This window comes from Orussus abietinus, unplaced genomic scaffold (genome assembly GCF_000612105.2).
Source record: "Orussus abietinus isolate OABI.00-Male unplaced genomic scaffold, Oabi_2.0 scaffold89, whole genome shotgun sequence".
NCBI lineage: Eukaryota > Metazoa > Arthropoda > Insecta > Hymenoptera > Orussidae > Orussus > Orussus abietinus.
In genome coordinates this window covers 297,964-311,451 of record NW_019394246.1, presented here as the reverse complement: position 1 = coordinate 311,451, position 13,488 = coordinate 297,964, and the positions used below count along the sequence as shown (strand labels likewise).

At 44.0% G+C, this 13,488-nt stretch overlaps 2 protein-coding genes and 1 non-coding gene across 3 annotated transcripts; 2 read left to right on the top strand and 1 right to left on the bottom strand.

Moving 5' to 3' along the window:
• Positions 1–2,955: 2,955 nt before the first annotated feature.
• LOC105701442 (cuticle protein 21-like) lies at positions 2,956–4,113 on the bottom strand. The gene is made up of 2 exons (XM_012428181.1): positions 4,082–4,113; positions 2,956–3,596 (listed from the first exon to the last, which is right to left on the bottom strand). Exons 1-2 carry the CDS (start codon positions 4,091–4,093, stop codon positions 2,994–2,996), a joined length of 615 nt encoding a protein of 204 aa, XP_012283604.1. The 5' UTR covers positions 4,094–4,113; the 3' UTR covers positions 2,956–2,993.
• A 1,030-nt stretch (positions 4,114–5,143) lies between these two features.
• LOC111674121 lies at positions 5,144–5,262 on the top strand. Its single transcript, XR_002762282.1, has one exon. It is a non-coding gene; the product is annotated as a 5S ribosomal RNA (ribosomal RNA).
• Positions 5,263–10,931: 5,669 nt separating this feature from the next.
• On the top strand, positions 10,932–11,483 carry LOC105701427 (larval cuticle protein A3A-like; the record flags this gene model as incomplete). The annotated part of the gene is made up of 1 exon (XM_012428162.1): positions 10,932–11,483. A coding segment is annotated over one exon (552 nt), but the record flags the coding sequence as incomplete, so codon positions are not given.
• Between the last annotated feature and the right edge of the window lie 2,005 nt (positions 11,484–13,488).

Below are 13,488 nucleotides of genomic sequence, written 5' to 3'. Positions count from 1 at the left end.
AGTACTTTCGTTAATGGGTTCATTTTTTCCCCAGGGGATCACGTGTACCTCCTACGACACTCGCATGTACAAAACGTCATTCCCTGTGATATTCCTAGTGTTAAACATTAAAAACAAATACCTATTCCCTAAATAAGTGCGCCGAATGGATCGAAATGACGTTCGCTTGCGAAATTGAACTCGCTTTGTCCTGCCAAACAAATTTATTTGCGGAATTAAGTACTTTACGGCCCGGTCTTTTTATTGGATAATTATGCGAGGGAAATGTGAAGCAATTGTTTTTTCAGGATGGAAATTACTGGCGAGTATATGGGGAGCTAAAAAAAAATCCTCAGATGGAATTTCGGCGCCTTTCTCCCACAATTGGGCCACTTTACTCGAACGAATTCGAGGATCGATCTTATGTCATCGTACCTTTATACAGGCTGATTCAACGCTCACTTTTCACATTTTATTTCCCGACAATAATCCGAAAAAATTTTTTGCCTTAACGTTTAAATATATTCAACCCTAACCGCGTCACTTCCTTCTTTAATTCTCATTTCGACTGCGATTTTGTACAAAAAGTTGAACGTGAAAAATTTAACATTCGAGAATGTTACCAAAGATTCGAGTATCCAGTGCTCAAGAATGAAAAATAGAATTTTGAAAATTATTGCGATCTTTCCCTCGCTTTACCTCAATTCCAAGATGGCCGACTTCTAAGGAAACGCTAAAACGTGAGTTTATTGGATAATAATTTGACTAACAATAAACTCAAATAAATCGTCATAATCCCGAAGAAATCTTACATCTTATTTATTCAAGTTTATTCGACGCAAACAATTCAATGAAATTTCTTCCCAGCGCGTATTTATTTAATTTAATTTTCCATTAACGTTTCCTCACATTTCGGAGGGAGTGGCTGTTGACTTTGACATGGAGTATATAGAAAAGGAAGGAAGAACAGTGGAATTCGCATTCGGCAGAACTTGGCACAGTAATTGCACACGCGAGTAAGTAAAAGTGGACGCGATCACGATTTACGCCAATTGCGCCGGCTGAATTATGTATAATGTCGGGGGAAAAAAAGAGGCTTAAAGGTCGTTTTATCCGGACGGTTCTACAGGTAATTACAATTTCAGATTAACCCATTCGGTGAATAAGACGGATAGGTGTCGCCTCCGGAATACAAATCGACGACGCCATTAACGGAATGGCGGAAGATACCCAAAAACGTTATTAATTATCCCGATAGGAGGACAATCGATTCCGTATGACGATATTTTCCACGACAAAAAATGACTGCAAATAATTCCCTCCCTTTTCATTAAGCCACATGGATAAACGTCGCAACATTTTAAATAGATGCAATTAAATCCTCATTTTTATTCGAACGGAAAAATATTGTTAAAAAGGTGTGCAATATATTACGATATATTTCAGTATTAATAACATGTTTATTATTATTAATTTATTACATGTTTATTAATAACAATTTATTAATAACATAACGCATTATTTTTTACCCCACTTAACGTACGTCTTCTATGAGACGCCATTTTGTTTTCTACGTTTGTGAGCATTTTGGCTCGATGTGAATATTATTTACGACGCCGGTAATAAGTATCGATACTTTGGTGAACTGCCGTGATTCGACTTTTTATGTTTCTATACTAATCGAGGGAATTTTCGTAGGACGAAGTTGGAACTCGGTCTACTTTATGGAGGCGCGTAGGTGGCGAAAAAAGTCGAGCAAGATGGAGGGCAGAGATTCTCGAATTGACGTGTGGAAACAATGTAGTTTCGTAAGCCGTAAGTGGGATAATCAATTAACTGGGAGCACCGGTGGCGATAATCTAGGAATCACATCGCGTAATCGATGGAGCGGATTGCGCGATAGGCGGTCCTGCCACGCGGGGGAGGATATCTCCAGATCGCAGCTTTCCTTTGTCGTTTCCATAATAACCCCACGCTATTACAGATACCGTTCATTTCGCCGATAAAAATACAGCGATCTTGCGATCGATTTTGTAATCCCGGTAAAAAGGAAACGATATCTTTCGTATTTTTCGAACCGACATCAATCAAGGGTAATGGAAAAATCGTATCGTGTCATTAATTCCACCGATTAGGCAAAGATATCTTCAAATCGGAGCTTTCCTTCGTCGTTCCCATGATAACCCCATGCTATTATAGAAACTGATTATTACGCCGATAAAAATGCAGGGAGCTTACGATCGTTTTCATAATCCCGGTAACATGGGAAAGATCGAGGATCTGGAGTAAAAAATCGTAGAAAAAATCGTACCGTGTAATAACTTTCATCGATTAGGCGAAGATATCTTCGGGACGGAGCTCTTCTTCTCGTAACCCCATGCTATTGTAGAAACTGTTCGTTTTTCCATATCTTACCGTCGAAAGCAGGGCGGTGCAGAAACATCCCGACATCGGCGACGAGGGACCGAGCTGCCCCTTCGAATGAACAAAGCAAGATGGCGGGGCGAGGGGAGGGTAATAACACGGTGACACGGTCCGGCACGTCCGAAGATCCGGGCCGGCCATGGAGGAAAGAATCTCGCTCCCGGATGTCTCCGAGCACGAAAAACCGATGCGAAGGTCGCCCTCTCGCGCCCTTCGCGGGAACTAAACGCCGCGCCATCGGCGTCGCCGTTCCGGGGCTGTCCCACATGGACAAGGGTACACCCAATTAATGACCATGGTTTACCCCGCGCTATCATAGTTGGAAATACGGTAGAAAAGTCCCGTATGATATTTATCCCTGGAAAAAAATATTTCCGAAAAGTAGCGCTCCGAATCAATGCACCGTTCCGCGCAACGCAATACGGTGACGTTCTAACATCAAGAGAGGAAGAAGGTCCCTCCGTTTTCCTTCTCCCCTTTCAAGCGAACCATCCAAAATCTATGTACCAGGGAAAAAGACTCAAAACCAGACCTTACATTAATTTTGCGTGTATTTATATCAGACCGGAATAAATAGGGAGGGTAGAGATTCAGTGGTAGTATGCGGGGGCGGCGTAAGACAGAGGGGCGGCGAACTTAGCGACGGGGGCGGCGGCGTATGCGAAGGGCGCATGCGCGACCGGTGCGGCGTACTTGGTGTAGGCCACTGCCGGGGCGGCGGCATAGTGCGCTACTGCCGGGGCGGCGGCGTAGTGCGCCACTGCCGGGGCGGCGGCGTAGTGCGCCACCGGAGCTGCAGCGGAGTAAGCCACAGGAGCGACGGTCTTCACAACCGGAGCAGCGGCGTAGGTAACTGGAGAGACGGTTTTCACGACGGGAGCAGCGGCTACGGCGGGCTCTTTGTGGACGACGGCGTTGAATCCGTTGACGGGGTCGGCGGTGTAGTCGACGGTGCGGCGGGTGCCGTCGGCCTCCAGGAGGGAGTAGCTGCCCTGGACGACGTCGCCGTCGCGCGTCTCGTGTTGGTTCTTCGAGTCTCCGGTGAGGGCGTCCTGCACGTCATAGGCGTAGCTGTACTGCGGATGGGGGTCGTACTCGTCGTCGATGGTCTTCGCCACCGGGGCGGTGTAAGCCACTGGGGCTGTCAGGAGTCCCGCGTTCGCGGCTGCCACCAGGGCGAAGAGGGCTACCATCTGCAATTCAAATGAAATTTATAGTATACTTAGTTGGACTTATTTCACTATGACCATGATTTGTAAACTTGACAATTGTAAGGAAGTAACAATAATAATCTGGGAATTTTGCGTTTCCGATGTAAACCCCTCTTTGGATTAAAGGAGGCATTAAGGTGACACGAAAGTGAGCTCATTTGTGAAACTTGAGATATCACTTTCGTGTCACCTTAAATGGCCAGATGATATAAATTAGTAGATAAAAGGTTGATAAATAAAAAATAACCGTAATCACGATAATTTTAGGAACAGTGATAATTATGTTAGTTAAACAGATAATAACAATGAAAAAATTAGGAAGTGAAATTATTCACGAAATTAATAGCAGTAATGATTATTATAATTAAAGAAGTAACAATAATAGCGGGGATGCCGACGAAAATATAATTAAATGAATGAGACCCATGAAGGGTGTAGAAGAAAAAAATGGCCGAAGCGTTGCCCACCTTGAAGACCATTGTTGAAGAGGTTTGGTTGGATCGACTAGGCTCAGTGATGACTGTCGATGATCATGGCCGTCTTTTATATGCCTCCACTGTCGGAATCCCCCACCAGGCGACAATCCTGGACGCTGAAAGTTCGATTGACGGAAGTCGCTCTTGAACTTGGCCGCAAGTTCCTTTCAATGGATTTTCAAGGCACTAGGTGGCACCAGCGGCCTTTCGCATTACCTTAAAAGGGAGTGTCAAGTCTAATGGACATCGAAGTCCAACACGCCTAAATTGTAATTCGAAGTAAAACCCGGTAACGACGAAAAAATTAACTTTTGGAGCGAAGAAAATAAGCCAATTAACAATGAAATCTAAAGATTACATCGATAAAAGTTCCACTTGAAGTTGACTACATATATATCCCGCTAATTTTAATGCATTTAGATAGCAGGATGTATTCTATGATGTCACTATAAGACGGAAAATGAATTCTAACGAAAATCAAAAACCGCGTCGCCTAAGAAACAATAATAATTCTATTCAAAGAGAAGGAGAATAATCTTCAAAATAAATAACGTTCATTATCGTCCATTTTTGTTTCGATAAGCACCAAATCTCAATTTTGAATACCCCGTCAATTGTAATAAACCATTATTTCTTGAAGCAACTGACAACGGTATTTGTAAATCTCTGAAAATCTATATCGTCGATAAGGTATGCGTCGTACATGCGTAAGGACGTTATCGTGCAACCGAATTCCTTCGTTACGCAATCGAAAACCGATCTAGTACGGCTCGGGCGACATGGAAAGGAAAGAAGTGGAACACTTTCGCAAATTAGGCTGTCCCGGTAACAGTCGATGCTTCGATTTAACGTCCGACGTGTGAGAGGGAGAAGGACACAGGCTTGCACCAGAAAAATTTATCGTAGAAATCGACCTTGAGCTCCGATTCGCATTCCGCGGTGGAAATGCAATTCGAGTTTTCACTCAGGAGATATAAAACCAGGTTTCATAAGACGTATAAACTGTCATGTGTAACGTTTACATTTTGAAGTATTAAATATTCCAAAGCTTATGTCAACGTTCAAACCACGTTTAATCCACTGGTTCTCGTCCGATCACCAAAGTTAAGCAACGTTGGGCGCGGTCAGTACTTGGATGGGTGACCGCTTGGGAACACCGCGTAACGTTGACTCCGTTTTTCTTTTTTCGATCCTCCTTCTATTGTCATTGCCGAAATCATCGTCATCCTCCCTTCGTTTCTATTTTAGAATCTGTTACGCAAATATTTATCGACCCTATCCGATTTAAACATTTTATTTTCTAAAAACTCAGTCGCAACAGGTTCCCCAATTCGAGTTAACCGAAGTTTAACACATTTATACCCGGTTTAAGCATGCTGTAAACTAGCCAAACATCGGTTAATTCAAGTAGGGGAACCGGACGTAAATAAGTTGCAGAGATAAACGAAAAATCGGTCGACCGACTCGCGAAATATTCTCGAACGAGATCGATTCCACCTGTTGCCAACTTCGCTTCGTCCCTCTCCCTCCGGAGGAATATTTTTCGCCCAGGAGCCAGTTTTCGAGATTTTTATCGAGAGGAACCTCGATCCAGGATCCCGGATGGCCTTAGGTGGACCTTCGTTCTCTCGGATTTCCGTGTCCGGCGTCCTTCCAGACATAATCGAATGTCCGAAAGCGGGTTTAAGCGCGGGGGACCTCGAGCGGATTTTCGCCATCTTGGAGATTCTGGACGGACAAAGGAACTTTAGTTACTTAAAAGAACACGGAATTGTCCAGACATGGATTATGAATGTCTAAACCTCGAGAAAGATGCGTTAGATCTTATGAAATTGATTTTTTCATTCTACTTGCTGCTCGAAAGAAAAACAAGATGGCGGAGAAATACGAGATGACTTTAGGGGTGCAATAAAGTGTGTATTTATGGATTTCATCCTCATTTCTGACTTTTTAGTTCACTCTACTCTACGATCTGCCACTATCCTTTCTTTCATATCCCTTTTCCTTTTTTCTCGAAATTCGTCGCAACAATGAGTCGAATCTTTTCTCGAGGCCCATCGGCGACGCAGATCGGACTTTCTTTTCGGAAGGGAACACTTCCCACAAGGTCGTTCCCGAGAATTTGCGAGATCACGTTCCAAGTGGGTCGACTCGCGTTCGTGAAACTTTATCCCAGACGGTCACCTGCTTTGATTGACTATATCGAGACAGGTCGGCCGAAAAATTCGGGAAAATTCCTGAGGGTTCGTGAAATAAAAAATTCACATGTTACTACCTTAAACAGAATTAACGGGTAAAAACCGACCGAATCCCGTCTGGAATTTATAAGCAGCTCGACGAGGCGGTGATTTCACATCCCTCGGTGCAAAAACAGAAATAAGCCGTAAAAAGGAACGATCTTTACGACTCATTTCTTCCTCTGTAAGGTAAGTGGAAAGGTGTAAACGTTCACATTTATTCGTAATAAACAAACGTTTTGTGACCGAACGTTAGTAGATATTGGTATAATTCTATAAATTTTGAGTAAAAACGTGCCTTTCGGAGCCTCTTTACGTGGGAATAAATGCAGCGTTGAAAGATGGCGTTTAAAAGGTGGCATTAAAAGACCCACGTTTCATAACCTTAAATAACGATAACAGTAGAAGGGGTTAAGCGAAATTTTTTCGGAGATAAACGATTCGCCAAGGTCGTAATTTCACATTACAGGACAGATCCCCGCGTATCTATAAAGTAGCGCGAAAAATGGATCGTAAAAAGGAATCTTTGTAATTTTTACGACTCATCTTTTACGCTGTCGTTACTTATGCTCTTTCGTAAGGATCGTAAAGGAATGACGATGATTTCGCTCTCATTGTCAGCAATAAAGGATAAACCCTTCCTAAATCATTGTCATCTGATAAAAAAAGAAGGGGTTTATTTATTTATTTACCCGGAATACTGTAATTATTTCCCATTTATCCCGTAAATCCAACACCGAAGCCAGATTCAAAGAGACGTAGGTGGCGGTCTTCGCTCACATTTCGGTATTTCGTTCTCTTTTCTTTTTTTGTATCACTTCCAACGTGATTTATTAGCTCATTCTCGTTTTATCGCTCGAATATCGCCTTTCGTTCCTTTTCCTCGGTCGAAATTCGTCAAAATTTCAACCTCGCGTCTCCTTTATGCAAATTAACACTTTCGCCGTGGCTTGACGAGCGTGTCTTTTTTTTTTACGGTTCATAAAACTAGCCTCGTGTATTTAATTAAGTCGGCGAAGAACGCGTTAACGCCATTTATCACTGTATGAATAAGTAAATTAGTGTACCGATAAGGTGCCAACAGTTTTCCGAAACAGTTCCCACGATTTACGTCAAATTTCAATTAATCCTTATCGCGCGAAAAATCAGCCTCAACGAACATTTCTGACAATTCTTAAACAAACTTCAAAAATACAATTCAATAAAAAATATAACATTTCATTTTAACGCCATTAAATAGATTATGCCTTTCAAACTAAAGAGTTTTCTAAAAATCTAATCTAATTGAAATTTCAAGTACAAGGAATTATTCAACTTGAAAATAATTAACATTGTTGAGTACCGAACATTTAAACTTGCAATGTTGTTAACGTTGGCATTTGATTCCGCTTCAAACAATTTCTACGGAATTCTCGCGTTCTATTTTCCCTCTTGATCAAATGACCGTATATCCGCCTTTCGTATAATTTATGCAAATCTTACAGCCGAGAACTTGAAATCTGGATTCATTAACTCTTCCGATTGCGCCAACTGAATATCTTTACAGTTTCCACATTTTCAAGGATAATTCACATCGACTATTGTACCCATCCTTTAAATTCTCTTAGGTTAGGTTACGTTATCGATATAAAATACCTTGTAATTAGTACATTAACACATGCCAAAATTATAATTAAGCTCATGCACGTCTTCGCTATTCGAGACCGATGCAATTGTCATTATCGAGCGTTATGAGCGGAATAATTGATCGAGCGACGAATCGATGAGGTCACCGCCGCCATTTTGAACGTAACGTCCGATTCCTGTGAAACAATTTAATTCCGCACGTTTCCCGGTTGCGGAAACGACTCCTCTGAATATTTATCAGGAGAAATGGAACGCAGTTGGCTCGTCAAGCTAAAAACGTGCGAAAACTAGACTGGTCTGCAAAAGTGCAGGTGTCGCCCTCTGGAAGCTCTGCCGCGCATCGAGTGCATTTTCCTTCCATTCCAGAGAACTAAATTTGTAAATTCTTAAAGGACAAAATCCTGCCTTGTAAAAAATTTTAATCCGCACGAGTTTTGCAGAAATATTGACGCTACCTTCAAAACGCCTAAAAGAGATTCAAATCAATTTTAAACATTAAGAAGATGATATTTTCCTTCTTTAGAAAACGTTACACAGTTTCTAGACCAGCTCCTTTAAATATGTCCGTTAATATGCAAATTTTCGAGAACTTCTCTGGGCTATATTATAATTAAGTTCTGGTCTGATTTTCATCCATTGGACGTTTTCAGGCCCACCTAACCTGTCCGCTCACTTAATTTTACATAACTCGTGGTCGGGTAAATCTTATCGAATTCTAATATCATACATTATGTTTGAAATGTAGATTAAGCAGATACAAGGGACGTTTCGATGGATTCTCGTACGGCCGCAATTAATCATCTCCTATCACCGATACTCTGTCGCTCGCAACAATTAATTATTTACTTTCAAGAAGTACCGAAATTCGCCGCTGAACGTGTCGCAAATCATTCATCCTACTTTGAATAATGAAGAAAAGTCATTGTATTCCAATCGACGGGATCGAAATTGACAATAAATGAGAAAAGACTTGAAAACCGTTCGCGCATGCTTCTTTATGCATTTGGCGCGAAACTCTCCCGAGTTTCCTTTGTTGGCAATTCCATTCACCCCGGTATACCAATTTTATAGCATAACCTCAAATAAGTTGAAAATTTCTTTATAGGAATAAAATAAGCGTATACTAATCTCCTCGAGGCATAAAATGTATTATTATCCCTTTCATATCACGTTAAAGACTTAAATTCAAATTCTGATGCAATCGACCCTTATCGTCGATTATGCGCGACCGACGATCGACAAGGAGTCGTTCCCCGGAGAGAAAAGCTGGCCCTCGGTCGAAAGTATCCCGAAAGGGAATCGGCCGGTTCGACATTGAAACGATCGGTAAGTAGATCGGGATTAGGTAACCTCTGGCAAGGCCGCGGCCTAGCCGGTCCACCGAGATGGCCGAAGGGGCGGCCATCTTGGGTGTGGTCCGATTTCTTGCCCAATTCCGCGCCGATTTACCCGCCGGGCTGACCGCCGACCCGATTGCGTTTCTTCGCCGTCCAGCCACGCCAACTATAAAAGTCGAAATTCCCTCTCGATCCTCATCATTCGCGTCTTGCCCATAGACCGTCACTCCTCTACAATGGCATTCAAGGTACCGTTCTACTATCGTTAATTAACGTACCCATTTATCGCTCTACAGTTGTCGAAACTGCCCGTAGAAAAAAAAAATAGCGTTCGCATAACAAAACTGCATTTCGTTCCATCATTATAATTAATGTAGCTTTCGAACTTTAGTTCGTTTGCTTCGATCGATTAAAGTCATTTGGTTAAATCGTTTGATTAATTTTAGAAAACATTTTAGTCAACAAAGTTCCCAGAGGAACGTTTGTCTCTGAAAATTCATTATGTATGTATTTCTCTAAAAATATGCAGAGAATAATGCTAGAAACGCCGTAACAAAGCGAGCTTCCAGTTTAAATTCGTTCGCCTCTGATTCTGTTAACGGTAAAATTGAAAATATCGTTTTTTGTGTAAATTAAGTTATCAACGACGATATCTTTGAAAAGGGAATATTTTCTGGGTTTATACGCGAGTTTTCCCTCCATAAATAACTAATTGCGACAAACCATTCTCGCTAAATAAGTCGATACGGGAATTTTGATCGGTCTCCAAAATGGCCGCCGTCTGGCCTGGCAGCCATCTTGATTTGCAGGCGACTCGATCGTATTCGTTAATCATTCCCTTTTTAAGAAACAGCAGTCGGTAAAAGTAGCGAAAGACGAACAAAAACAATTAATATCTAGTTTGACGCGATAAGTAACCAACGTTATCGCATACAATACGCAGTGGCTGCAGTTAATTTACGAACCGAGTGATAAATGGACGAGCCTGTATAAAACAGCTTGGGAGAGGGTCCATAAATCACCGCCTCTTGGTCATCTTTCGACGCGTCATTATCCCGGCTACTTAACCTAACAAAACCACTATCGTCGCGTGTTTAACGTGTAATGCTAACAAGCGGGCAATAGGACGCCATTCCCACTTGCGTGCAAGAACGAGCGAGCTTTATGACATCAAATTAGCGAGCATCCTTGCAAATTACTGCCCCCGACACAGGCGTAGACCGGGATTAACCACAAGGGACGCGTCATTTTTTTAAAGAGTTAAGGTGATTTGAAAGCGGCGACACATAGGTCTCGTTTGTGAAACTTTTCTCCGACCTGGGTATATCGAATCGATTCAAAGTTTACAACGTGAATATGTAGGCTATAAGGAAGGTCCCGACCGCCATAAAATTTCAATTTTTTAAACTTTGTTTACTGACGTTCTCCAAATTTTTCATACAAAAACGAAACTTCTCGAGGGTCAGGACCTCCCTTATAGTCTCCATGTTCACGTTGTAAAGTTCGAAACGACACGGTGCACCCAGTTTGTAGAATAGTTCGATGAACGACCGACCTTCCAAATGCCACTTTCACCATAATAGCATTTTAAAGATAGTCAAATAAAGCGTTCTCTAATATAATCTAAATAAATAATTCTCGTTTCAGTTCGTCGCCCTGTGCGCCCTCGTGGCAGCAGCCAGCGCGGGAGTGATCCCGGCGGCGCCTTTGGCGTACCACGCCGCGGGCCCAGTGGCGTACCACGCCGCGGGCCCAGTAGCGTACCACGCCGCAGCCCCGGTGGCGTACGGCGCGCCCCTGGCGTACGCCGCGCCAGTCGCGAAGACGGTCGACGCCGACTACGACCCGCATCCACAGTACAGCTACGCCTATGACGTGCAGGACAGCCTCACCGGGGACTCGAAAAGCCAGCACGAGACGCGCGACGGCGACGTCGTCCAGGGCAGCTACTCCCTCCTGGAGGCCGACGGCACCCGCCGCATCGTCGACTACACCGCCGACTCCGTCAACGGATTCAACGCCGTCGTCCACAAGGAGCCCGCCGCCGTCGCCGTTAAGGCTGTCGCCCCGGTCGCCAAGGTCCACGCTCCCCTTGCCTACGCCGCTGCGCCCGCCTACGCCGCCTATGCCGCCCCTGCCGTCGCCAAGTTCGCCGCTCCCCTCTCCTACGCCGCCCCCGCATACTACCATTAAACCGTTCAACCTTATTTATTGAATAAACATACTCTAGCAAATCTAACACCGACAGTTCTCATTTTACGGCCCTTCGTATTTGTGAACCCTTTTCCTGGAAATGTTCCCTTAAGATGACGCGACACAAACGTCAAGGAGGTCTCGTTTATGAAACTTTTCTCCGAACTGGGGGTACAAAATCGTTTCAAGCTCAAAAAATGAAATAAAGAATTGAATCTCACGAGGGTCGCGTCCTTCTTTGAGGCCTTTACATGCAGATGATAAAATCTCGAACGATTCGATACCCCCGGTTCGAAAAACGTTGCATAAACGAAACCCCTCGAATATCCCATTGGAGTCGCCGTAACGAGGCTGCACCGTAAAGGACGAGGTTCAAATTAAATTTGTTATAAGAAAACGAAAAAATAACAGAAGAATGAAATTTCCCGAGGGTCGCAACCTTCCTCCGCGTTCGCGTTACAAAATGTCGAACGATTCGGTGCACGCGGTTGGAGAAAAAGTTGCATAAACGAGAGCCCCCGAACACCCCATTGGCGTCACCGTAACGAGCGCCCATACCGCAGAAGGCGAGGTCCAGTTTATCGCGGTCCGATCTCCGACTTCCCGGTGTACCTTTTTCCGTCTCGGCGATTAGTTGTCAAGGCCGCGGAGGGAAGAGCCCCGATTGGTCGAGCCGTCGAGGGGCGGAGGAAAGGGGGACACAGCCAGACGGTGACGGTCCGGGTGTGTCCAGAAGCGTCGTAATGATCGCACTTTCTCCGCGGACCCCGAGGAGAAGGTTACCCAATTCGACCACGCCCCTGGCGCCCCTGGCGCCCCTGACGGGAGGCCGCGGCACCGCGACTAAGGACGCGGCTCGGTTTTTACGTAACCTCCAATCGCGACCAGATTTCTGCCCGATTCCCTTACCTTGACGAGGCTACCCAGGGCGCCCAAGGGAACAACTCTTCGGTGACATTTCCTTTCCAAAGCCGTTAAAAAGTAATTGCGATTCCGACTTTTATTCTCTTCTCTCCGTGATCATTCCACGGACTTAAATAATGGAGGAGAGGAACGCGAGAGGGGATTGTATCGTTAAGGTGATACGAAACTGGCATCCGAGAGGTCAATCGTTTCCGAGACTTTTTTCCAAAAGCCGGTGGACCGAATCTTATCAAACTTCACAACGTGAATATGGAGGCTGGAAGAAAGCTTGAAATTCGAGACTACGAATGACGTGTTTCGTGTCGGCGGTTTCCCTGTACCGACGTTCCCCGAAATAAGGAGTTATCCTTTTGTATTTCGTCGCCCACTTATTTGACGGTATTATCCGTATACAACGTATGTAGGTGTATGTTTGACGTGAAACTCCACCGAGTTTCCTGATTATACCCTGACGGTGTATTCGGAACTTCTTTAAGGTTACTCCCGCCACGCCCCCGAAAGATCAAACGAGAGAACGCCACCTGCGCTTACCCAACTTGAATTACAACGAGAAAAAATTACCGCGACAATGAGGATCCCAGTTAATTACCAGAAGTTCCGAAATAAAGAAGCCCGGACGCGTTTCAGCCTCTTACGCAACTCGTCGGTTCGCGACCTTTTGGGGAAAAAAAGTTTCGCGTTAGCCGAGAAATGACGTCGAGTTGCAATTAGGTTATATGGGCCAAACTCGTTCGACGGATTAAATTCGGCTCGAATTATAACCCGCAGCCGCTTTATAGGTCCACATTTTTAAATTGCTCGCATTACGCGTCCTCTCGTTAACGGTTATCCGCATTATTTTCTTAATCCGGAACATTTTACTCCTTTTTGGCGGTCGTAATGCGTTTTTTACGCATTGTCGCGAAACGTTGGGAAAAATTTCACTCTTTCGATCGAGAGTAATCAGAAAATCAGGACTAATCATATCTCGGAAAATTCAAGAAGTTTCCTGAGAGTCGATTCCGTATCTTTGGCGAGAGTACTCGTTTCTCGCCCTGCCATCTCTGAGTTTCTGATCGAGTGGTCTTACGCGAAGTAGTTT